The sequence below is a fragment of the Pseudopipra pipra genome, chromosome 7 (assembly GCF_036250125.1).
Source record: "Pseudopipra pipra isolate bDixPip1 chromosome 7, bDixPip1.hap1, whole genome shotgun sequence".
In the NCBI taxonomy this organism is placed as follows: domain Eukaryota; kingdom Metazoa; phylum Chordata; class Aves; order Passeriformes; family Pipridae; genus Pseudopipra; species Pseudopipra pipra.
In genome coordinates this window covers 11,914,883-11,941,270 of record NC_087555.1, presented here as the reverse complement: position 1 = coordinate 11,941,270, position 26,388 = coordinate 11,914,883, and the positions used below count along the sequence as shown (strand labels likewise).

Sequence of the window (26,388 nt, the reverse complement as noted above, 5' to 3'; positions counted from 1 at the left end):
CTAATAGATGCTGAAGGTGTAAATGGAAGAGAGGAGTCTGTGAACCTTAATGATGCTGATGAAGGATTTTCATCAGGAGCTTCCCTCAGCAGCCAGCCCGCTGGGACCAAACCTGTATCCTCTGTATCGCAGAAGGGCAGCTTAAGGAAAACAGCAAGTGGGCGTTCTTCTAAGGATAAAGAAACCTCTTCTGCAGCAAAAGCCAATGAGAGCCCCCGAGATTCAGTAGCTCGAAAGCAGTACACGCACCAATCCACTGACCTGGCTGGAGACACAATCGAGATGACACCTACTAAGAAACACCTCAGCCTGCCTGCTGGGCAGGTGGTGCCAAAAGCCAACAGCTTGAGCCTGATCAGGACCGCCAGTGCTTCCTCCAGTAAATCATTTGACTATGTGAATGGCAGTCAAGCAGGCTCCAGTGTTGGAGCTGGTACAGAGGGTTTTTCCAGTCTGGCAGCTGGCAACACCAATCGGTTTTCAACTATCAGCCTACAGGAGGACCGACTAGGCCAAGCTGGGGAAGGTAAAGATCTCCTTTCCCCAGGAGCTCCCCTAACCAAGCAGTCTCGATCTCCAAGTTTCAATATGCAGCTGATATCCCAGGTGTAACTTTGACTCCCTTCCTTAGTACTCCTCCTTTCCCATTAATCCCCTGCAAGTTCATCCTTAGGCAAAACATGAACCATCATCCCACAGTGTTAAAATACTGACTGTTGTGATCTTGTTTGATTTGGTTTAGCTATCATACTGTATTACTGAAACAGCAATAATTCTTCCCTCACCTTCATCCTCCTTCCCCCTTGTAAACATGGTTGTGAAGCAGTATATAATGTACTGTATGCCTTTTTCCATGCCTTCCTTTCTCCTTGGGTGATGTGCAATCCATCGTAGGCTGATCAGTCCCATTTCAACACTGTGAGACTGGAGACACCGGCGGAAATGGTGAATGTGATCCCTATGAGATGATGCTTTGGCTTTGTTAAGAAATAGAAACGGGTTTGTTTTCTCGGTCTACAGTACTGCAAAGACTACTGGATCATGACTTTTCTTTCTCAGAACCAGGAGTGCCTCAGAGATTCTAGTGTGACTTTGGACCTCTCTGAGTCTGTGCAATCAATTCTGGGGAGGGGATTGTCATTGCTGCTCCTGGCTGCCTACAGCACTTTTTTCATTAAAATTAGGGTAGTTTTTTCCTGACTGCCCCCAGTCTGTCATCCCAGAAGCTTTTGATGTTCAGCAACTGAGACATGCGTATTAACAAGCTGTTTTCCCTCGGAGAGAGGATTCTAAGCTGATAATGTAGGTTACAATGCACTTCTAATGGCGTTGTAGCCATTTGTAATGTTACATGTCTTCCCCTCCAGGACACAGGGTCATTCTGCATTTAGACTAAAATTTACACAACACCATGCTGTTAAAGCAATTTGGTTTGGAAGTGGGAGGGAAACACTACTTTCCCACAAAATAATGGCTATCTCTGCTCCATTTTTGTTGTTTTTGTTGTGAGGTGCTGATCACTGAATTGAAAGGTGTATTCGGGTAAAGAGTATTTCTCAGGCTGCTTTCTTTGGTATCATGGCTGTTGGGACACCCCCACCTCTTTCAGCTGCTTTCTCAATGTCCCTGAATTCAGTCATGGTGTCATTTGAGGAATCCTGCAGTCCAGACAGACCATACTCTCAAGGTGCTGTCTCAGGGATAGAGACAATAGTTTGCTAGAAACACTGAAGCTTCAATGTGAAATGCTTTTCTAGCAATGCTGTTTGTGCAAAGGGGTACTGACAGTCCTTTTCTCCCCAGAAGGATCACACTTCATTGCCTTGGTATATATAATCTGTTGAGGTTTTTTAACTCTTATTTTAGTGGATTGGCCCTACTCTAGAAAATTCAGAACTCGTGCCATTGAGCCAAGCCTTGAATGTATATGACTGGTGTATGGGCACTGGCTGGTACTTATGTTAGAGAACACTGCTTAGAAGCACATTTCTGGTTACGTGGGAGAATATTTGTCATTCTCTCTCCATCTCTCTGTATCTCTCTTTGGATTGATAGAGAGAAAAGGGGAAAGCTCATTCTCTATGCTTGAGTCATGTATGATATCCTGGAAGTTTACAAACTACAAACTTGCAGGAAGGTTTATGTTTTTTATGTGGGCACTTTGGTTTCACTGTCACTGTGAAGGATAAACATAAGCAGTTAAAAACAACAGGTTGTCTTTGAATGTCTTTTGGGGTTTGGGGGTTTTTTGGAGTTGTTGTTTGTTTGTTTGTTTGTTTTGGGGTTTTTGTGGGGGTTTTTTGTGGGTTTGTTTTTTTTTCTTTTGAATCTTTGTTTCAAATAGAACTTTTTTTTCAAATTTGTGTTTTCATTTAAATATTTGAAGATTTTTTTATGGTTTGATGAGTCACTTTGGTAGCCTAGTCTTCATATAATACATTTATTAAGTGAATTAAATGGCATCTGGACTGATGCAGAAATTCAGTTAAAGAGTAAATAGACTCATCAGAAAGAAAGAAAATCTTACAGCTTCTAAATGGAAGTTAATCTTTAAGGACACTAGTCACACACAGATGGAACTAAGGCAAAGTGAGATTAAACTGCAAGGCTTATGTTTCTGTAAAAATGTCAAAAGCTGTATATGGTTAAACTCTTCTTTATAAAATAAAGTTTTGATAGTGGGGACAATTTGTAAGTCGTGGCTGAAAGTACAAAGTTTATACTTCGTGGAGACCACCAAAAAGGAAATTTGCTTAAATCTTTTGGAAAGAAAAGGTCAATAGCATCAGCTAATTTTCTAAGAGTTACTTAATTTTAGTATTTTGAAAAGTAGAGCTGTTCATTAGGAAGGTTCTCTGCTGTCTACTCTTTGCATTGTAAGCATTCCTCCAGAAGTTTTAGGACGCTTAAATTGGCATCAGATCAAATTTTACAATCTTTTTTTAAAAAATATTCTTTTGCGTGGGGTCCCACACTATAAAACTATTTCAGGAAATGAGACAGCTTTAGTGACTTTAGGTTGGGAAGTCAGTTTGAATTGGCTAAAACTGACGTCAGACTATCTTTCAAGATATTTTTACAGTTCTCGTTTTGATGTGCCTTTTGTTACGGTTTCATTCATTGTATTTTGGTTTGTTCTTGTGTATATATACCTATTCCATATCAATCTTTTTAAAATGAGTTCAAGTTTATCCCTGGAAAAAAATTAATTTTTGCTATGGGCTGATGTGGTACATCTATAACTTCTCAGAATTACCCTTTTAGTGCAGTTGTTGGAGCTTGTTTTGTTGTTTTTCAGCCAAGTGCTGTTTAATATTTATCTTACAAATTGAGTCATCACTAATATCCACAAACCAGCTGTAGTAACAGGCTTTGCAGTGCTGTGTATCACATTTATCATTAATGCTTCTAAATGTGGCTCAAAGTATGCTAAGGTGTGTCAAGACTGTAGAAAAGATTCATTCACTTAAGTTCAGTACACTTCAAAGTACTGTTGCAGAAATAAAATTAGAAGTGTCTGGTATATGGGTGGAGGGAATAATCTGCTGGCTTTCTGATTACATATGTTAAATACTAAACAACATACAAAACATACTTAAATTTTCTGACACCCGTGACAAATGTTTAGACTTAAATCAAACTTCATCCTAAATTCACTCTGCTGTGTCTTCTTTTAGAACATTTGGTACTTGACATGAGGCACTAGGTTTAGATTTTTGCAGTATTTCAGTGCAACTGCAGCATTATAAAAGAAGGACAAGAAGCAGAACACTGATTTTTTAAAAATTTTTTTCCCCTCTCTATATGTGTGCATGCATGCACATACATATAATTCTTGGGTGAGGAAGTGTGGATACTGTTTTCTGATGTGTATATATACACTTAAGTAGGAAAAATTAAATATTCTTTGATACACATCACAATATGCTGCCATTTTGCAACTCATTTTTGTTGGCTTTTGTAATTTTAAGAAAATACAGAATATTGGTATTGTGAACTCCAGCTGGATTATCCTTTTCAGGTGTTATTGTGAGCAGCTTTTTGTTTGAAAGATGAACCGTTCTTTTATCCTGCAGACAGCAAAGTGATGAAGTAAAAATACCTATTAAAATGAAGGTTGCAAGATGACAGTTTAAATTGCTTTCAATTGCTAAATAGTTTTCAATTGGAAACTTCAATATCACTCTCCATTTTAAATGCAGATTTCTTTGAACACTCTTTCTGATGTGAATTTGGAGAAGCTTTTTAACAGCATGCTTCATTCTGAAATGCTGAACATCATGTTGCATCCACTAAGCATTAGATCTGGTATTTGTAGTTCACAATACAACTATTTGTGTTGGTCTTAAATACAGCATTTCCAGCGTACTCCTGCTAGCTTTAACATATCTACAGTCATCAAAATAGTGAGAAAAAAATGTTTTCTGACGAAGTATTTATTTGCACTATTTATGAATACTGGAGTTTACTGGGACAGGGTTTTTTCTCACCATGTGAGGTTTACTTGTGTGTGAGTAGGTACATACATTTGTCACGTGTTGACAATCAATTGCCTCAACTGTGTGTATACTGTATGTAAATAGGAACATATTTTTCAAGATTAAGGGGGAAACCTGCATCTTAGTGGTGGTAAAGCTACTCTGTAGTAGGGTGACCCCAACTCTAACCGCTTTTTGTCTTCAGATACTATGTGGTTTGTTTTACTTCTTGAATGAAGATTATTAGTGTTCTGGGAAAATTTTAGCTCCAGGGAAATTTTCCTCAATATTTAATGTACAACATGTTCAGAGAATTATATTTTGAAAAATTAATTTTGGAATAGATAATCCTATGCTATGGCTGTATTTTAACCTAAGAGTTTGAACTTGTCCTATTTTATCATGAACCAATGACTATCTTTAAGTGTTGAGCATTTTAACTTCAGTCACAAACCAGAAATCGTTGTTTATCTTGGCTTACAAATTTAAATTAATTTGAAGACTAAGAGAGAATCAAGAATAACTTTTTGAAGAAAATCATAAAAACCGAGCTGTACAGCGTAGGTGCTGTGCTCATAATCCTGGAGGAGGTATGGAAAATATAATGGAATATGTTTGAATTAAATGTATGTACTACACACAAAAACAATACTTCTAATATTAGTAGATCTAATAATCTCATCCTTAAATTCTAAAATTCTCTCATTGCCAAAGATAATGCTACCTTGGCATGTTTAATATAGCATTAAAGCCACTAGCTAGGTCTCATTTATGACAACCACTTATGATGTCCATCAGAAGAGTACACATGACCCTTTTATTTCAATTTCTTGTTTAGGATAATTGCAGGGCTAAAATTGCAAAGTACCACTCCTTTTCAAGCATGGTAAGCAAAGAAGCCAGATCCTCTATACTTGCATTGCATTCTTGATTTATATAAATTTTTTCAATATTTTATATTCTTTTCAGTATTTTGAATGCGTTTTGTTTCTAGCATATGGGCCTTAATCTCTCTTGATTATTTTTTTAGAGTTTTTTCCCCCCTGGCACTTGGATAAACTGGCTGTGGAAAGCTTTTCTGTAGGTGATTCAGGGTAACAGATCATGACATGGGTGTTGTGTTAGCGAATAAATGTATCAGTCTGTCAAAATTCGCACGTCTTTAACAATTGAAGAGCCAAAATACTTGCTCCTTCCACAGTGATGGAAGATGATGGTGAGCTGTGAGCAACATGGCTTGTTCCTGAAAACAGCAGTAAGTGGATTTTGCGAGACTGATACGTATGAGGTTTTCCACATAGTCATTGTGAAATTTTATGTAAAATAAATCTTGGAACCAGATTTTTTAAAATGTAACAGCCATTTCAGATAAACCTGCCTAGTAAGTTTGTCAGGTGTCAAGGCCTGTGATATTAGAAGTTCAGAAGCAAGCTGAAGAAGTCTGAGTACCTTACAACTTCAAGAAAAGGATTTAGTAAAAATCTGTCCCATGTTATTTGCCTGTATTCAAGATTTAATGAAAAAAACAATTGTTTCCATTCTTTTATTTATTTTTCTCTAGGCTACACCCTCCCTGATTTTTTTTAACTGTGTTCATCAGATTTTACCAAAGGTAGTATCTGAGGAACCAAATGAATTTAAAATGGGTCCATAAATTATCCCTTCTATCATAAAGGATTAGTAAGCTATTCCTGCGACGAGCTATTGATGGGAACAGATGTATATTAAAACTTTGTACAGTAAAACGTTGCCCTACATTTTAGCTTGTGCATGATGAGCAAAGTGGTGAGATCAGGTTTTATTGAGCAGTTACTTGGTTGTGAGCTCCTAGTGTTTTACAGTTGGTAAGATGTAAGCAGTTTTAGAGAAAACTGTCTTTGCATTCTGATACAACTTTTTTAAGCATTTTAAATTTTGACTCTTGAACAGATGATTGTTAAAATGTGGTTTAGAATTCACACAGGTTTTGATTTTAGTGGGTAAAAAGGTTAGGGAAGATTTCTGTTTATGAGTATCTCCTGGTAAAGTGTCTCTATGGTGCTTTGTCATGGAAACTTCCTTACAAATCAGTAGTGAATCCTGTGTGTTTGAGTCCTCATCCTCCCCAGAACTGATCACAAACAGAAAAAAACTGTGTGTGTGAAGCAACCTTTTACCTTTTGTTCTGAAGCAAGTACTTGGGAGTGACAGAAATACTGGCTATTGACACTGTTCTTTCTGTTCAGGCAGTTATTGTTGTTGTGCTAGACTTTCATGTTATTAGTTTATGAAAAATGCAAGTAGTAAAACCTTTGTGGCTTCAAGTATACAGTAGATGTGAGTTAACAATCACTCAGGATAAACCAACATGTCAAAGTATTAATAGATTCCTAGTACTGGGGTGTGTCTGTGTGTGTCAGTGTGTCAGTGTTCAATAATTACTTTGAAAAAAGACAGTTTGATTGCGTTAATAATAATAACAATGATTACTTTGTTACTGTTTTCTTGCAGATAGAGCATACTTTAGGGATGGATATTACTAGCTGGTTATTTATGGACAAATACCATATAATTAAATAAAACTGAGTCATTTAACATTTTTTTCATATCGAAGATTCCAGGAAAAAGCTAATAAAGATTTTTAATAATTAAATTAGCTACTCTTAATACATTTTAGATTTACTATGGTAGCTTTTATTTGCTATTAAAAAACCCCAACAACTTAATTGAGGTACCCCATGCTGCATTTTTTAAATTTGTAATTCCTGTACTTGACAATGAATCTTTTGATCTGTTTTTGCCCTTGTAAGAATACAGAATTTGCTGTCAGTTTTACTAGCAAAAAGAAACATTCTGCAAGGGTTAAAAGATTATTTTCATACTTTTTTCTGTCATACTAGGTTTGTTTCTCTGAACTAGGGTTTCTGAGGATTTTTACTACCTTAGCGTTCTGTAATCTCATAGAAGGAGCATAAGCAGCACGTAGCCCACTTCTTGTGGACAGACAGGCAAGGCAAAGGACACGGATTGGTAGTGTGAGCCCCTCTTCACCAGGATATCCCTGCGTGCTGGTATGAACCCCAGACATTCAAGATTCGGTACTGGTGAAAGACTAAACCAAACAGGTTTTTAATAACCGTGACCTCTGCTGTATGATGTCCTTTAACCTGGGACCAAGGAAAATCTTCATTCTTAGTCCTGAAGAAGGCGCGTATTGAAGATCATGTTATTGGTGCATGTAAGCCATTATCTTAACTGTCTTACTGAGCTGGTTCATGCTGTTGACTTGTTGAAATGTGAAATGTAGTTACTATTGACTTTGTAAATACCTGCCAGAGAAGAAATATAATTATTTTAAATCATTGTAAATAGAGATGTATAAAACTTGACACACTCTGCAATGCAGAAAAAAAATTATATATATATATAAAAATATATAAAGATGTTAAATAAATATTGTGCTGTTTCTGAACAGAAATGATTACGCTCCGAATTGCTGGTTTTTTTTAAAAAATGTGGTTTGCAGTACTGGGGGTGGTACGGGCCGTGAGCGGAGCTGTCCCAGGAGACGCGGAGCTTGGAAGGGAACTGTGCCCGGGGCCGTGGGCAGCGCTGTGCCCGGGGCTTTCCCTCGCCCGGCACCCCGGGCATGCGCCCCGGGGCCGCCCCTCCCTGGCGGCGGAAGTCCCGCCCTGGGCCGGGAGCGGGCCGCGGGTTGGCCTCGGGACGGGTCCCGCTCGGCGCGGCCGCCGCTCTCGGCGCCTCGGGGCGGGCGGGGCGGAGCGCTGGCTCCACGCGAGCGTGGTTCCGCCTCCTGCTGCCGCTGCCGGCGGCGCGGGGAGCGGCCGGGACCCCGCTTCTGGCCACGGTCCCGCCGGAGCGGCGCTGTGAGGGGTGGGGTGAGGTGAGGCGAGGCGGGGCCGCCATGAGCCGCAGCGAGGGGTCGGGCGGCGGCCGCCGCCGCGTCCTGCAGGTGAAGTTCGTGCCCGACGAGGAGGTCCTGAAGCACATCGCCGACGACACAGGTACAGCCGGCCCCGGGCAGCGCCCAGCCCGGCACCGCTCCCAGGGCGCGGGGAGGGGGCTCTGAGCAGCCGCCGCGGCCCCCGGGAAAGGGGCTCTGCAGCACCCAGGTCGGGCCGCAGCAGGACGAGGCCTCCGGGGTCGAACGACCGCCCTCTCCGCCGTCGGTCCCTGCCCAGCCCGGCACAGGACGGGCTGCGGGCGGGGCGGAGCGAGGCTCCGCGTGGTGGGTGCTGTAGGAGAGTTTTGCTGCAGTTTTGACTACTTTTAAGGTTTGGAACCTTTGTGGAGATGCTTCAAACTTGCCAGTACAAGGCACAAAGCATCCGAATCAGACACTGCTGGTCCTACTTTGAGCAGAAGGTCAGACACACGGTCTCCAAAGGGGTCGCAGCCTAAATTCTCCCACGAGTGTTCTGACAGCCTACAGGCAAGGTATTGTCCACATTGCCTTTCACCATGAAGGATAGGGCATGGCAAGTACCGTCCCCTTTGCATGCAGTCCTGTAATGTGCGAGTCACTGTCATTTTGCCCAAACGATGGAAGCTGGTGTGTGCTGAAATGGGTGTCTTGTCCTTACGAACTGCAGGGGCCAGCATTTGTGGAGAAGGAGGGACTAATGGTTGTAGGGTCAGCTGCTGACCAGGTCTTCTTTTAGCAGGACATCTTATTTGTTATAACAGCAACTTGGTCTCTGAGTTGGGTGGCTGCGTACTACTGCAGTAGAAATCATGAAATAGCAGGAGGTTAAAGCTTTTATTGCAATCCTAGGTATCAAAGTACGGAAGGACAAGCCTCAGACGAGTATCAGTTTGAAGAGATTTGTGAAGAAACTTGAGAATATTTCAGATGATGAAGCTCAGGAGATCCTAGAAGAGAAGAACTATGTTGCTACTCTTGGAATATGTACCCAAGGTATTAGCAGGAGAAAACGTAACACATCTGTGACTTAAGAAGATTCTTGCAGTGTCAGGGTTGTACAATGCCAGTGAAATTGCTTTTGAGGGCTGAACCAGCTCTGGCTGTGGTTGTGGTAACAGGCAGAGGAGAGGATTATTATTCTAGGATTTTATTATGATATTTATTTTATAACACCTGCAGTATAAAGAGAGCCAAATAGTGAAATACTGCATTCCATATTTCTTGGGTTGGGAATATATCAGTGCTTTTAAAATAGCTGCAAGTAACATTTCTTTTTGCAGATCCAATGGGAAATGGCACAAGTGTAAGTGGTGGTGAAGTTTACTCATTTCAGACTCCCAAACGCTCCAGTAAAATGGCAGAGCTGGGTATGTTTTGCTCTTTTTTCTTTCATTCTTGCTCGTCTATGGTCTTTTTTTGAGTATTCTTGTTTAAGTGATTTGTCACTTCTTTTTATGCAAAAGATATAATTGTAGTATTTCAGCACCTTTTATTAGTCTTTGAATCAGTCTTCATCAGAAACAAAAGCACAGGGCTAGGACAAAAGAAGTTTCTTAATGCTGGGAAAAAGTCTGCATGTAAGTGCCAAAGGATGGTAGGGTTTTTATTTGTGTAATTTAGAAGGATGTGAGAATATCCTCACTATGTAGCAGAGAATCAAACAAAGGCTGTATTAGCTTTGTGTGTCAGAGGATTTCTACTCAAAGTGTCTGAGTGTGCTTGCTGGGCTAACTGTGGACTCTTAAGTTCACAGTTCTGCAGAAAGTTGCAGTTCTGGAGAGGGTGGACTCTTTTGGTCCAAATAAGATGCTTGAGGCCTGTTGTCACCATTTCTTCTCACTTGAAGAGTATGTCCAACACCGTCTGAATTTCATTAGCATTTAGCTGTCACAGCTACTGATACATACTACAAAGGATAATCCGAGAGAGAGGGTTTTGGTGCCTCTTAGCTTCTACTGTGTCTTGGGAAGTTGTGTGTTTATCTTACACCTCCTTCTGCAGCAGAGTAGGTTTCGCTGGTGCTCTCTCCTGGAGCCAAGTCAGTTTGAAAACGGAAGTCATACAATGCTGCGCTGTTAGTCACAGTGTTGTTCCATACAATAGGCTGTTGGTCCTGCAATGGTAGGGACTGTTTGCAGGTTACGGGGACCTTTCATATTCAGATCAGTCCTTTGACTTCAGCTTGTGCTGATAAGTAGTACAAAGAGGTGAATAGTTCCTCCTGGGCAACTGATGTGTTTGCTATACCTGATGCTTTACTATGTCCAGCTGAGCAGTTTTAAAGGGCTAAGTGAGCCTGGCCAAACATCTCTCTGATTCAAAGATGTGGTCTCCCAGGCAGAAAAATGTGCTTTGCCATTGCCTCAGCCATACTTGTAAAATTAATTAACTGACGAGTTCAGTCTTTGAAAATCTTTGCCGAGGATTACATTCACCATTAGGGTTAGAAAAAAAATGGAAGTATCTGGTGCACTTCCTGCCATAGCTAAGGAATTAATACTTAGAGAGCATTTCAAGTATATGGCTCCATGTCTGACTACACAGATCTGGAAGTTTTGTACCTGACATGTGAAACTTCTTCCCTTTCCCCTCTTTCCTACAGCCTCTGAATTAGCCCACACACCAGAACAGAGTGTGGCACCTGATCACTCCAAGGGCCCTGGGAAGACAGCAAAGACACCTCAAAGTAGCAGTAAGTCCTATGATGGCTTCAGCAACTGAAGCTGAGTGAATGGCAGTTATGTTTCTATTGGGTTGGTGGAGTGAATGCTTGAGTGCCAGTTTCTGTCACGCCTGAGTGTTCTAGTCAGCTTAACACTATAGGCTGAACTGTTTGGTATGCATGGCCTCTGCTTCACCTGAGTGTCAGATTTCTTCTGCCCTGCTGCTCTAGAGGAAACAGGAGCTTCTTTCTCATCTACTGCTGTGACATTTAACGACTTCCTCTGCATTCAACAGAAATACTTGCACTTGAGAGAGTTATGAGTTGGGTTTATGCGTTAAGCAGCAACTAGGTAGGAGTGTGGGGGTGTTCATGTGTAAATTCACACTTTATTATATAATATTTAAGCACCCAGTGCTGCAGGGTGGGAGAAATCAGTGCAGGTCAGCACTGGCAAGAGCATGTGCCTTTGTGCTCAGAAGCGGAGTCTGATGTGCTCAGGGAGAAAACATTACCTCATTTTTCTGCCTCTTCCCTCCTCCCAATGACCTCCCAAAGCTGTGACCAGAATTAAAAGCTGCCTTCTGTGGTAATAACGTTGACTGTTGTGTGAGTCGACACAGGCAGGCAGCTGGAACAACCACAGACTCACGGCTGGAATGCAAAGAGTAAATTTACTTCCATTACCTCACTAACCACAGGTTCCCCGAGGCAACACCTGGGCAGAGGCGCACAAGTGGAGGTGATGTAGGCACTGAGTGGAGATTCAGGCACCATTAAGTTTAATCCAGTGCTAGAGAATCACCAGCCTGCTGTTCACACTGGTTTATCAGTGCCTTCTCACATGTGTATAGTTTACCACCGTGCTGTGATTTTCACTGTGTTTTGATCCTCTCTGTACCAAGACAGGGAGCTTGAGCCTCCTCATTCACTCTCCCATTAGGGTGTCTCCAGGTCTAGCAAGCACCTGTGTTATCTAGACACAGATGCTCTACTTCTCAAAGCATACAGAGAGCCAACAGCAATATACATGGTATATGTGTTTTTCTACATTGCTACTTGAGTCTTTGCTATCCCCAGCTGCAGGGTCGCTTGAGCATATTTGTAAATCTCTTTGCCAGTCTTCTACTTTTAACCCATTCCTCCCAACAATTGTCTTTGTTCTCTCCTTGCCTACCTGTGAGGAGGTAGAGTCAGGGAGCTGATATTCTGGTGCAGCATACCTTTGAATAGTGAATGCCTGGTTTTCTACTGGATCACCTTGCGCCGCTGTTGAAAATATGCAGTACTCTGTACAATGCTGTTTCTTGTTTTTCAGAACATTCAAGTTCAAACAAAGAGCAGCTGAGGGTGAGTGATGGTTGGTTGGATTTTGGTTGGGTTTTTTTCCCCCTACTTTTAAAACTTGAGGTGGCCAGTCGTACAGTTCTGGAAAGGAAAGACCTTGAAAAGCCTAATCCAACCACGCAGGAGTAACTGAAATGAGAACCAGAGCTGCCATTAATGAGGACTATGGGGTTTGGAGTCAGTGGGCAAATAGTGGGTTTGACAGCTTAATTACCTTGGGTGGAAACTATTTCCTTGCATCACACAAGTGAGGATGCTCGACTATCCCTTAATACACAGTTAAACTCATAGCTTTCCAGTTTCTCACTAAAGGAAGAAAAAGCCTTAATTGTAAGGAGTGCTGTTAGAACAGGAGTTCAAGAACTGTGGTGCTGTTCAGTTTCTTACTTTAGCATTGGTTTATAGATTGAGATAACAGGGGGATGTAAGTTGATGTTGTGTTTTGTGATGTTACAGAGAGATAACTGTCCAGAACTGCCAGTTGTGGTTATAGAATGGAACAGTTGGCTTTCTAAAATGCTATAGCATCATACACAACTTTTCCAGAATAAGGTTCCAGGATGAGATATGCCTGAAAAAGAGATGCTGTTTTGGGATGCCGTATTCACTCCCTGATGATTTCACATCCACTTTGTCAGGATCAACAAAAGTGTTTCCTAAGCGTTGCAGACTTGATCCAGTGTCCAAGTCAGGCATGCGCTTTACACATATGTAAGGAAAATGTGCCACTACGACCTGATGAGCGCAGGCAGCTTGGGTTCCTTGTGCTGTACTTCTGGGCTTAGTATGCTGAGTGGTCTTCTGTCATTATGGTAGTTGTTTTCATAGAGGGACTTCCAAAGGACTTTCAGTAGACAGCATGGTGTGGAAGATGACTGCTGTGGGGACCAAAGCATTTTCAGTTTGTCATTGCTTCAATTTGACTCTTCCTGAGGGACCAAGATTGGCATCTTGGTTGGAGATTTCACAGTTTTCTACCCTCCATCTCAAGACATGAGTTGAAAGAACTAAGCCCCTTTTGGAACCTGATCCTGCCTCCCTCGGAATGGCAAAACAAGAACTCTCCATACTTACTGCCTCTGCTTTCCTAGTTTCATGTGGGCTGAAATACTTTGGAAATGTAACCTGATTCTACTCTTTGCTTGGCAGAGGGCTGTTTAGAGGAGAGCTATGCTTCTTCTTCTAATGTATGTTTTTTCTTTGCTGTTGCAGAGTAAAAAGAAAGAGTTTGTGTCAACCACACCTTACAGGCTCAGAAAGAGGCTAGCAGGTAAGGATCAGCCTTTGCAGTTAGCTCCCACAGTCAGTGAGGCTGTGCTCAGGAGAGAGTGTTTTTCCAGGTGAGCTTCTGCCTGTAGTAGCAGTGTGACTGAAACAATCTGCTTCATCCTGCAGAGAGTGTAGAAATATCCTTATGTTGACCTTTTCCCTACAACTGATAGTTACTAAGGTAAGGGATGGAAAGGTTAGAAGCACCAAGTTGCCAAACTTCAGTAACATGATCAAAAGAGACAAAACTTCCAGTAATCTAACCTGTGCTGACACTTAAATGTGGCATAATTGCTTGAACCAGGTCATAAAACTTTGATAATGGCTGGGACATCCATGGTAAAGTATTCCAATAGTTATTCCAACAACTGGTTGGCTATATGTGCTCAGAATGAATGCAGAGGAGAGTTTAGCACGTGGTGTTTCATCTTCTATTTCTTTTGTGTTGAGAGACCAAGACTGAGCCAGATTTGTCTGTGCTCTTCAATCAACACTGCTAACAGAGATATTTTGCAAAACCTTTTTGCAGTGTGACTTAGAAGATGCTCAGCTTGCATGATTGGCATTTGGGAAAACTTATGCAGAGATTCTAAGAGAAATAGGGAATTCCACTGTCCATTTTTATGGTTTCTTAGTTGGTGTCAAGGAGCAAACTTTACTTAACAATACTTTGTGATACTATAACTGGGAAAGAAATGACCATGTGTGTTTGCAGTTCTGTTAAGCATTGATTTTACCTTTCTGTAAAAAATATTGAGGATTCATATGCTTGAAAAACTTCTCGAGAATGTGTGTGAGTGTGAGATGGTGCAAAATGGATTACATGTAAGAAGTTACTCCTAGCTTTTAATCGTAAATTTATGCTCTAGCTCCAGATTCCTGTTTAGAAAGTGAGAGCGAATATTCTGCTTCCTGCTCAGAGGAGGAGGATGAAGAAGATCAGCAAGAAGTCAGCACTGTTTTAACAGGTCAAAAGACCCCAGCAAAAACTAAGGCTGCACCTGCACCTCCTCCCAGAAACAGCCTAGCCAAAAAAAATAAGGAGGAAAAGATGGTGAGTGTGCAAAAATTCCGAGCTAGCAAACGCGAAGGGATGTGTAGTGACAATAAGCTGTCAGTGACCACACCTGACTGTGGAGAAGGACTGCTGGACTCATTTCAAATCAAACCAGCTGGGTTTGGCTTTTGCGGTACTTTTGAGCAATCCCTGCATCACGGGAGCCTGTGGGCTAATCCAGTCTGTATCCTTAGCAGCTTCAGAAGGAGAGGTTCTAAGATGTCCATGAAGCAGGAGACCTTGTATTGATAAAGGATGAAGGAATTGATTCCTGTAGCACCAAAAGAAGCACACATTACTGTTCTGGCTTGGTGTTCAGCCTAATTGTCTTATTTCCTTCCAGCATCAGGGGTCCTCATACTGCCTTAGAATTAAGTGTTATGTTCTCTCTCTCAGAATCTCTTTTCAGTCTCTATCTTCAGGAAGGAATCATCTGACTAGGTTGGCTTTGGCAGAATGCTACTATAAAAGCCATTTTTGCTAATATTTTCTGTCTTTCTCTTCATCCTTGTGCTATGTCTCATATCGGCCATCTTAGGGAGAGGCAGGAGGAGTGTGGCTGATCTTGCTGTCCTTTTACAGAGCAACCTGATGGAAGAATACTTTGAAGCTCACAGTAGTTCCAAAGTACTCACTTCAGACCGAACACTGCAGAAGTTGCGGAAAAGAAGGTTGAATCAGGTACATTCACAGTGAATAACACAACTCTTGGAGCTTTTGATTTCTTTGATAAAGATTTCCCTCTTCAAAATTTCCTGATGTTGCTATTTTCACTTTATTTCTGCTCGTTACATGCTCGGTGGTAACACTGGTTTAGGTAGCGTTTTAAGCAGTATGTTCCCTTCTGCTGCTCTGAGCAGGGACAGTGCCCAGTTGTTTGAATATGAGACAGCAGGGAAAATGCAGGGAGGAGAGGTTACCAGAAGAGGTTAAAGTTTGCTTTTGAGGGAGGAGAAGAGGGAGTAGCACAATTGTAGAGACCTGTTTTAAAAATTATCACCAAAAGAGTACTTTGTCAATGAAATAATATGGGGAATTACTAGCCGTCTTGACTATTTATGTGTAGAGGAAATAAAGAGAGCTCTTTTAATCTGAACACTACTAGGTCAAGCCACTTCCAGGACTGGGACAGCTCAAAATGTTGTCACCTAGTTTGTTAGATTTAGTTTGTTCCTTTGCAGCTTCTAGTAGACAGGAATCATCTAATTGTGATGACTGAATTACTTTATTTTTCTCACTTCCATGAGACAGTTCAAAGCAAGGAGTGGTACCCTACATAGACAGGTACCCAAGGACAGGTGCCAGGGAAGTGTGTAGAATATTTGGAGTTCTTGTGTCCATGACTGCTTTTTGTGCCCATTTATGTTGTAAAAGATGGCATATATGCAGACTGCCTGATGCCTGCTGTTGTCTGGAATTGCTGCCCAGAGGAACACCTGTATTCTTAACAAGTTCTTTTGTAACAGCTCTGGAAGGAAATCAAGGCTTTCAGTGTTAAATCTACCGCTTGCTTCAAAGTAATCGAAGACTTAGAAGTTCTGTGTCTCAGTGCTTTGTTTGTCTGATACATTGCAGCTGCCTTTCCAGCCTAAACTGTCTTCTGTTGCAAGGGAGTGGAAAGCAAAGCTGTTAAAATGGAAGAGAAAGGGAGGTCAGTGTAGATTTGATGCTACTTATGCTGCCATGCTGATTAAACATGAGCATCACAGCATACCTTTAAAGCTGAATTATTCCTTTGGTTCTTGGTGCTTTTGAAATAATACTTTTTCTACATTTAGCTATCAGCTGCAAATTATTTTCTTCCTGCTGTATTTCTTTTTTAAGATGATGGGTTTTTTTGAGCATTCTCTTGTAGTGACAAACATCTGAACCTTTGCTAAGCATGTTGCTAAGCCTTTGCTCCCGTGAGCAGGGATGTGATATTGGCACCTTCCTGGTGCAGTGCTTGGGGCTGTGTAAGCTCTGAGTGTGCCTGTTATTCCTGTAGTGGTTTTCCCGTACTTGGCAGAAAGACAAAAAACACAGTGTGATATCTACTCTAGTCCCACTCTGGCTGTCATTTCACATAATAAGTTTACTTAATCTCTGTTTTGTCTCTCCAGTAGCAAAACTGTGCTTAGGGGGTCTTCATGGAAAAAAGAAACAACCACAAATTGAGTGCACTGACAATGAAAACTACTTTCCCTTGCTAGAAAGCATACTAGAGGGTGTTTTTAAGGACTCCAGATATGCCTTGTTTCTTCTCTGCTTTGAATGACTGTCATCTCTTTCTCAACATAGGAAACACTGCGTGATCTTCTGACAAAAGCTCCCCTTGCCTATGCTGCTGAAATTAAAGAACTTAACCAGCAACATGAATCCTTGTTTTCCAAGTGGATGCTGCAATTACAGTAAGTATCCAATGAGAATCACTAAATAAGCCTAGTAAAAAGGCACTGCCAGTAAACTTACCCTTAGTCAACAATATCCTGTGGGTGAATTAAGGAGCGACTTCTTTTCTTATGATTGATTGCTTAAATTTAAAGGTGACATTAATGTAGTTCAGTGCTTCCTGCAGACCAAATCATATCTGATTAACTCCTTAAACTGAATGCCTGAAGTGCAATGACATTGCATTCTACCTGCCTAGTTTGCCTGTGCCTCTCTAAACCAATCTAGAGGGCATTCACAAACGGGGAACATGAATAATGAGAAAACAGGGAAAGTGAATGATGAAAAAAGTGTCCTTTGTAAGGAATTGGTTTTGCTTACAGCAGCGAGCTGGTAGTGAGTAGCCCACCACCAATTTCTTCAGTCTGTGGCTATCTCCAGTGGTGTAGCAGTTAACTTTGAATGCCTGTAGTACCTAATTATCTGGGCACAAAGAAACCTTAATGCTTTTGGAAACATGGGAACTATAAATTTTATTTGGGTTTGTGTGTATCTTCATGGTGAGGAGAAAAGAGTGAACATTCAGGAAAGCAAATGGAACTATAGAGAGCTGTGAGATTCTGAAGTGCCTTAGAGAAGGCAGACCACCAACTCTGAAGTTAAGTGCTGAGGCTGGAGCCAGTACTGGTGAGGAGAAAGCCCCTTGGAAGCTTTGCAAGGGAGTATAATGAAATCTGTGATCCATGGGGAGTGACAAAGTGTATGAAAAAGACATAGGCTGTGAAAATTGGAGAGTTGCAAGAGGAGGAGTTCTCCGTGACTCGGCGATCTGGGCAAATGGTTAGAAATGAATGTGGCAGGGCAGAAGGAACAAATCCTTAGATGACACTGCAGGCAGTGACAGCTGTTGAACACCTTACCTTTGCCCAGTGCTTTTTGAGTAACCTGATAAACTTCTTTCTGGTCAAGATGATGCTTTTCGTGCTTCTCAAAACTAAACAAAGCTTTGTGATTCCTGTGATGACCTACCCTTAAGAGTAAGGAAGCTCTTAAGATTCAAAAATACTCATTGGTCAAAAGGAACAACAAAAATCAAAGCATCCACAAACAATCAGAGAGTTTTATTAGTACATTACTCACATGGCATGAAAATTGGTATGTTAGTCCCTGACCTACTATACAGGCATATGGCAGTAAGTTCTGGATAAAGGAGTAGGGTAGAAGGGAAAAGAGAAATTAAAGAGGTTGATTAAAAAGGGAGATTAAAGAATTAAAGAAAAAAAGAGAGGAAAAGAAAAAGGAAAAGAGAGAGAAAAAGGGATCATCAACCTTTGCTCCAGCATCCATGCAGCTGATGGGATGCCGATCCTGGTCTTAGTCCTGACCCAGCTGAGGGGATGCTGATCCTGGTTTCAGCATTGATCTACCCGATAAGCAACGATCCAGCTGCGTTGGTCCGGCTGATGACATGTCCGGGGTTTGAGGGCACTGCCTGGGCTTGGGGGGTACCTTTTCATGGGCAGGTTTGTCACTTTCTATGCTAATTAGTTATGCACAGTCCGTTCTTTTAGGCCTTTCTGGAAGTGGGTCAAAGGGCTTCGGGGGTCTTTTGTAGTTCCAATCCCACCTTATAGTCCACATCCACTTCCTGCCAGCCATTCCTGCACTTGCACTGTACTGTGTTGTGGATCAGAAAAGTGCTGCCCTGTCTCCACCTAGCCCCTTTTTTCCAGCCAAAACTTGTTCTTCCTCACGGTGTGTTAAATACCAATAATCCTTGGTTATTATCAACAATTCTTGTCTGTTATTATTAACAGTCCTTGGTTGGCTTCACAGCCATCTGGTTATCAATGTTTGAGACATACACATTAGCCTTCTGGGAACTGAGACCTCAAAATGATTTCATTTCAGACCACTGCTTATAGGGTGGCAAGAGAGTGGGCTTCAGTCATAGTAATTTTTTCATCCTGGCCGCAATTTGAGTCAGTAACTTTCTTTGAAGGTTCAGCAACCAAAATATTATTCCACTGGGATTGTTATTCAGGCAAGAAAAATAAGTTTCCAAGGCTGCTTGTTAAAAAACATGTGCTCATTAGACATCACTAGTTCCTGGGAACAGACAGTGTTTCTGATAAGTTGGAGAGGGGCTTAGTCCAGGTGCAGTTCGCAAAGACCAAGGCCTAATGAGCATTTCTCTGATCATGGTGAAGCCTGAGAGAGGAGTGGATGTGACTAAAGCCAGTTTCTCTGGGATTCTGCAATTCCCTACCATATTCTCTGTGCTTTCCTGCCTCTTTTTCTGTGGAACAATTAGGATAAGAAATATGTATGAGAATAGAGTAATTTTGCTTTGAAATTGCACCTTTGCTTTGAATTTGCTTTGAAATTGGATCAGAGTGGAAAATCAGCATGAAGGCTTGCTTTTTTCCTTGTAATTGCTGTGACCCCTGGTAAGCATTTAATATAACCACTGGTGAGGAGATACATGTGAGTGCTGGTTACATTTGTAACCTGAAGTTTTAGATGTACTATCACGTTCTTAGTCAATACCATTTTCTTACATAGATGTTTTGCTGAATTTGTGAGCCTCTAGGCTGTTAAAAGGCTTCTTTTTGTAGAATGGCACATACCACATTTCAGATTCCTTGCAGCTCATCTTATTTATCAGCTGTCAGCTGAAGGTAAGCCTGGAGTTGACAATATGTGAAAGTTTTTAGAGGCAAGATTGCAGTGGATCATTCTGCTTAATAAATGTATGAACCTAAAACCAGACTTGTACTTTTTTGATTCAGTGTATTTTGCTCACTTTTCTGCAGCTTGGGTTTCAATATCGTGCTTTATGGACTGGGCTCAAAGCGTGATTTGTTGGAGAAGTTTCGTACGTCTCTGCTCCAGGATTCTGTTCATCTCGTGGTTAATGGATACTTCCCCAGCATCACTGTGAGATCTGTAAGAGTGGGAAAAGCTTATGGCTTATGTAATCATCCTGTTTTACAGATACCTCTTAAGTCTCTCAGTGTAAAATATTAAGGAAGCCTGCTGCATCCTATAGCAGCAGGCTCTTGAATGAAGAGCAGTTCCTCTCTCTCTTAAAGAAATTATCCTGTGCATTTTCCAAGGAATTGCAGTAATTACTAGATACTTATCACTCTGAAGCCTTATTTTATGTCACTATTTTGAAAAGGGGTAGAATTTTTTTGTTAATGTTGACTGTTTTGGGGATTTGATGGCAAAAATTGGATTACCTCCCACATGAGTCAAGGGCAGTTTCAGATTTTCTACACTTCAGTGCCAGATCCCTTCATAAGGGACACCTGTTTTCTTTTTCAGATTCTCAACTCCATCACAGAGGAGGTATTGGATCATAGAGGAACCTTCCGCAGCCCCCTTGACCAACTTGAATTCATTACTAAAAGATTTAAAGAAGGTAAAATGACTAATTTATACATTAAAATATTAGAGTTTACTTGCTGTTAGGAGGGCATTTCTTTCCTCATAGTTTTCATATGTGCAATCACAGTTTCTTAGTGTATTGTAACTGGTATACTTCCTTGCTTGTAATTTATGCAACATATATGAAAACATATGCACCAGAAATATATGTGTGCACGATCCCAAGCTGTTACCTCAGTCAGTGTTTTACAGCAGGACAGCAGTGTCAAACAAGCAGGTTAGAATTGGTTTCAAAAGGAAAATAAACAGGTATTCCCACATGGAATGCTTGCTTGAAATACTTTTGAACATCTCTTTCACTGCTTTTATATACATATTATATACATTGCCATGGAATCTTATTTGTGCATGGCATTGGTGTTTCAGTGTTTATATTTTGTTTTGCATCATTACCCATCATGTCTGGTGGGACTAAGTGAAAAGACTGGTGAACAGCAGTATGCACCTTGATGTACATAAATCAAGTACACTACAGCTGATCTGACTGGAAATCTGAGGAACCTTTGGTTTTCATTGGCAGACAAGTATGTATTCATTTGCACAAAAACTGGTGGTAGTTCCAGAATTGTTTCTGGACAGAGGAAACAGCTGTTCCTAGGGATAAATACAGCAGCAAGAAACTATACGGAAATTTTAGCATCTGCCATTTGCATTATCCAAGCTAGGTCTTTGTAACTTTCTTTCAGGACTCAGTGGGAAAAATTTCCAATGAAGTTAATATGTTTTGGATCCAACCCTTAATAGGAAATGCGTTTTCATTACGTGAGGAGGAGCTTAAAGATCTTAGTCATGTAACTCAAAAGCAGCTGAACAGACTGTGCTTAGGCTTCCATTCTAAAATATATTTTAATGATCTTGAGTTGCAAAGAAATGCATAGCTAAAAGGGCAATTCACGGTAAACCTGTGACCAAGTGGAAAGTGGATTATAACAGAAAAGCTTAAACTGAAAAAAAGAACTGTAGCTGTGATGACAACTGTGATACAGTGAATTGAGAAAAATCCTTTTAGGTGCTCAGAAAAACCAAGTATGGGATCAAAGTAAGCTGTACAAGGAAAGTGATTTGATATTGGAGTGATATATATGGAGCCTGATGGATTAGACTTGTCCTGTGCTGCACTGGGAATGGGAAGCCAGCTTGTGTGCAGTTTCTTTGATTGGTTCTCTGCTGTTTTTTCTGACCTTGCAGATTCATCTTTAGAGCTCTATGTCCTCATTCATAACCTGGACAGCCAGATGTTGAGAGGAGAAAGAAGTCAGCAGATCCTTGCACAGCTGTCATCTCTGTCCAGCATTTACCTCATTGCCTCTATTGATCACATCAATGCTCCTCTCAGTGAGTTCCCTGATCTAGCAAAGAGAAGAATCTGCATTCTGCTTTGGGGCTGCTGTTTCATAACCTCGTGTATTACTGTTGATTTGTAGAACAGTTCTGTTGATGTGTGTATAGTCCCCATGGGGACTGTGGTGGTACTGAACCAAAACTGTATAAAGATACTGAGAAATAATACTGATCATAATATACAAATAGATTCCTAGCTTCTGGCACCCTTTGATTTTAGGGACTTACTGAACTAGAAATTGGATGTTATGTCTGTCATTGCAACTTAACAATTTTGTTTATCAGGCAGTGTTGGGGGCAGAACAGAAGCTTCAGACAAAGTTGATTAGAGAAGCCCTCCCACTGAGCCATGAGGTGCAGAAAGGACCCCCCCTGCTTTCTAAACTCGTCCTCAGAGAGGAGTCTAGGTGTGGCTGGACCCAATCTTAGTGCCAGACTTAGTAGATAGTTTATGTCTAAAGGATTATATTAGGTGTAATTGAACTTTGTCTCACAGGATTAAGGATGGCAAACCAAATACATAAATAAATGTGTTTTTTTTAAATTAAGATGATGACTAGACTAAAAGATCTTAATCAGAATTATTTAGTACAGAGTATAGGTGGCAATAACTACTAGTACAGTGCACTATTTTTGAAGGAATATTGAAGCACTTATATTAAAGCTAGCAAAAACAGTTATTAAGTAGAGATTGATGTTACTTACCCATACCAACAACTGTGGGCAAATCTCTTTAGTTCAGCCTTGAGAAGTAACTTTGAGGAGCATCCCCACTCAAGGAAGGAATCTCCACACACTCTAAGAAGGGTATTGTTCAAGCTGGTTTACCCGCACTCTGGGCAGAGCATCCAGCTGCAGCTGGTTGCACACTGTTGACTCTGGAAGGATTTACAGTCTATCTATGAAACTGGTATGGAAAAGGGATGCATGCAAATGTTTTGTTGAAGAAAAATTGTCTTGCTGGAACAGCAAGTATCTGGGTCTATGTACTGTGAATTTCACAAGCATGCATAGTTTCCTCAGTCCTACAGTACGGCTATGTACATTTTAATATTGCTTATTTAACACTTAGAAAAGATAAATCTCCCAATTTTGTCTGCTTGCTCTTTTCTCTCTGTCTAGTGTGGGATCAGGCAAAGCTGAGTCTCTATAACTGGCTTTGGTATGAAACAACCACGTTTAGTCCTTACGTGGAAGAAACATCTTATGAGAATTCACTTTTAGTACAACAGTCTGGATCTTTGGCTTTGAGCTCCCTCACGCATGTCCTGCGCAGTCTCACTCCCAATGCCAGGTAAGACACTCTTACACTTCGTAGTAGCGCTTGCTGAGGACACAGTCCTTACAATCCATTTCTCTGACAACAGTGTTGAAGATGAAGATAGCAGGACCTGGGTTCCAGTTGAGTGGTTACTTTAAATAAAGAGCATTTGGATAGCAAATCTTGTCCAGTGATGAGATTCACAACTAGGTCTTTGTGCAAAAGGGCAAATCAGGTCATATTTTCTAAAGGTGGGGGTTTTGGGTTGTTTCTCAATTACTATTTTTATTTTGATTTTCTCCTTTCCTCCTTTCACTTAGGGGGATATTCAGACTGCTTGCTCAGTACCAGCTGGAGAAAAAGGACAACCCATCTTATCCAGGTAAGTACCCACCTTTGCTCATCTGTTTGGGGTGTTGCCGTTCACAGCAGCCCTGGCTTTTGGTATGCAGGTTACATCTCCAGCAACAGAAGTGCTACAGCAGTCGGCTCAGTGTCTTTCTAAGTGGCACTGTCTGACTCTGACAGGAAATCAATAGACTGGCTGGTTCTGAAGGATCTGCTCTCACTGTTGTCTGCTTTGATTCTTAGACATGACTGAGACCATTCATGGGGGGCTGTGGAGTTAAAAAAAAATTAAATGAAGTCTATGAATTTGCCTAACTTGTACTTAAAGAACCAGGGAAAGATAGATTTTTTTCCCATGCTGCTCCTGTCTAGGTGGCTTCTGATGTATCCCTGCTATACATGTGAAATATTCTGTCACCATCTGTAATAGGTGCTGCAGTGGATATGAATAACTTGTTAATGGTAAAGAAAGTAAGACAGAGTTGGAAATTAGAGAGATTAACCATGTTGGAAAGTGCATTTAAAGTGCTCTTAAAATTCCATTAGGCAACAGTGTGACTGGAATGTTAATTCAGTGGTTTTCCATTAATTACTAAAATATTAGCTTGGATGTATACTTGAAAGAGGTGATGTTACTGTAGGCACTGTGGTCTGAGCCAAAGCAAGGCTTTCAGGCAGAGAAAATATGTGGTATTAGACCTGGAATATTCTGACAATCTTACCACTTTCCATTTCTTGTTCTTGACTTTTTCTGTCTCCAGGGCTGTCCTTCCAAGACTTTTACCAGCAGTGTCGGGAGGCTTTCCTTGTGAACAGTGACCTGACACTCAGGGCACAGCTGACAGAATTCAGGGACCACAAGCTCATCCGGACCAAGCGGGTGAGTTGAGGGAAGAATATAATTCTGGATTTTACTTTAAATCACTTTAATATAATAATAATAATAAAATGATAATAATAAATAATAATAAAACCACTTTAAATAAAAAATATGCTTAATTGCTACTAAGTGAGGCTGTATTATTTTAAACACCTAGGAACTAGCAAGGGGCTGAATTTCTATAATTGCAGCTCTTTCCGTGCCTCCAATTTGTCAACACCCTTTACATGCTGTAAAAATGCAGCGTGCTTTGGTTACTCAGCAACCTACATGTCTCTTTTTCCTGAAGACTGTGAGAAATAATGGACTGTGGAGCCTGCCAGTCTGCTGCCAATAGTTAGCTCTATTTTCACAAGAAAAGAATGCAGACTCATCCTAATAATGAGGCAATATAGCAGTACTAGATATGGTGAGCTGTGTAGTGTCAGACTAGCACAACACACAAGAAGATTTATCATATACTGACTTTTCTCAGTATTTGTGCATTTCCAGCATTGCTCTAGTGAAATATTTCTGATTTTTAGTAAAGTAGTCCTTCAGAATGCTGGCCAGCTCTCGTCCAGACTGCAGATAAATGCTAGCATTGCAGTGCTGTCTGGTGGCTTGCCTTGTCCTTTACACTGCTGTTAACAAAACGTGTATGTCTGTCTGTTCTCAGGGAGCTGATGGTGTGGAATACTTATTAATTCCTGTGGATGACAGTACCTTGACCGACTTCTTAGAGAATCAGGATGAAGATGCGTAATGTCTCTGTGTTCTCAAAAGCATCTATGGCAAATGCTCTCAAGGGCTGCTGGAGAGGGGCCTATACTCAGATCTCTCTTCTTCCAACCCCACGGCTGCTGGACTGAAAAGTGTTAATTCTAATGAGCCATGCTCATTGTTCAGGTGGTTTGGAATGATGACTTCTGTAAGCACAGCATCTCTTGTGCTGTAGTTGGATTTGTCTGCTTTGTCTCTTAGCTCAGATAACGCCACCTTCATATCTGTGCAGCCACTCTTACAGCCAGAAAAGCAAACTCAGTAAGACTGTGCCTTCTGCTCTCTACCTCACCAGACATGAGGGTTTGATTGGAGCAATGTACTTGGGAAGCGCAAGTCACAAGATGGTCATGGCTTTAGTTTGTACTCGTGGTGCAACTTTTGTCAACTGAGTGCTTTCCAGTACTCCTTTACCATTTAGACAAAGCTAGCTTCCAGTGTATGAAGAAGCCAAGATTTAAAGTGCTAGGAGACCTACCTTGATTGCATGAGGAAAGGAGAATACTAGTGGGTTTGGGATGCTGTGGGTAACTTACTAAATTCTGGCAATAGAACTGAAGGACTTGCCCCAGACCTACATCCTTTTATAAGAAGATTTAGATGATCTAAATTGTGATAGACTCAAGTCATTACCTGCTATTTTCCAAGGTGCAATCCAGAAATATGAAAAGGCTGTGAAGCTTTTTTGTTTATTTTTTTAAAGCTTGATTGTATATTTGTATTTTTTACATCAGGAGTGTCCGTTGATCCTGAAGGAGGCCTTAAATGCCACTTATAAGCTCTCCCTTTTTTTAAGCCCTTAGGAGGTTGGGAGACCACTGAAGTTGGACATCTTCACTTTTTTTTTCTCAGTTATGTGAGAGGAAGGTCTATACTTCCATCAACTGTATTCTGCCAGCCAGACACTTCAGGGATTCTGTATGTTTAACATTTGGTAGCCCTGTTACAGCTCAGTGTTGTAATAGTTTAGACTATCAAATAAAGTACCTTATTAATTTTCATTAGCTTGTCTTGTCTTCCACAATCTTTCTATGATATAGGAAGATAGAGATCCTTGTGGCAATTGTGCAAAAGCCTCATTTTCATTACTATGTCAAATATCTGAGCAAATCCTCATACAGCGGGCAGAAGATTTCAAACTAGTTAGTAAAAATACTTTACATTGTTTCTTATAAGGTATCAAAATTAAGAATGGTTTCCCTGCCTTTTAATACCACTATATAGCTTTTGAAGAG

The 26,388-nt window shown here is 41.0% G+C and overlaps 2 protein-coding genes across 15 annotated transcripts in view; both read left to right on the top strand.

The window, feature by feature from the left end:
- Positions 1-7,938, top strand: part of HYCC2 (hyccin PI4KA lipid kinase complex subunit 2) — a 53,954-nt gene extending 46,016 nt beyond the window's left edge. For 11 of the 12 annotated variants that reach the window (XM_064661998.1, XM_064662001.1, XM_064661994.1 and 8 more), the window contains one exon: positions 8-7,938. In XM_064661998.1, coding sequence (XP_064518068.1) covers positions 8-612 — 605 coding nt within the window. In that variant the 3' untranslated portion in view covers positions 613-7,938. The remainder of the gene's footprint in view (positions 1-7) is intronic. The other variant, XM_064662005.1, reaches the window with a different exon arrangement.
- A 171-nt stretch (positions 7,939-8,109) lies between these two features.
- Positions 8,110-26,154, top strand: ORC2 (origin recognition complex subunit 2). Of its 3 annotated transcripts, none has more exons than XM_064662008.1 (16): positions 8,206-8,482; positions 9,253-9,396; positions 9,684-9,770; positions 11,006-11,095; positions 12,384-12,415; positions 13,625-13,682; positions 14,551-14,735; positions 15,321-15,419; positions 17,019-17,128; positions 19,925-20,057; positions 20,439-20,535; positions 21,750-21,896; positions 23,025-23,196; positions 23,484-23,545; positions 24,273-24,391; positions 25,050-26,154. In XM_064662008.1, the coding sequence occupies exons 1-16, from the start codon at positions 8,383-8,385 to the stop codon at positions 25,134-25,136; spliced, it is 1,722 nt and encodes a 573-aa protein (XP_064518078.1). In that variant the 5' UTR covers positions 8,206-8,382; the 3' UTR covers positions 25,137-26,154. The 3 variants fall into 3 exon arrangements, with proteins under 3 accessions (XP_064518079.1, XP_064518078.1, XP_064518080.1); XM_064662010.1 differs by lacking the exon at positions 8,206-8,482 and adding an exon at positions 8,522-8,915; XM_064662009.1 differs by lacking the exons at positions 23,484-23,545; positions 24,273-24,391; positions 25,050-26,154 and adding an exon at positions 23,270-23,344 and having other exon boundaries at positions 8,110-8,482.
- Positions 26,155-26,388: the final 234 nt, after the last annotated feature.

Excerpts from the sequence above, each read along its gene's own strand:
- ORC2 (XM_064662008.1), top strand. The coding sequence starts at position 8,383 with ATGAGCCGCAGCGAGGGGTCGGGCGGCGGCCGCCGCCGCGTCCTGCAG. Across the intron at positions 11,096-12,383 it reads AAAGACACCTCAAAGTAGCA|AACATTCAAGTTCAAACAAA; the intron begins GTAAGTCCTATG and ends CTTGTTTTTCAG. Across the intron at positions 23,197-23,483 it reads AGTCTCACTCCCAATGCCAG|GGGGATATTCAGACTGCTTG; the intron begins GTAAGACACTCT and ends CCTTTCACTTAG.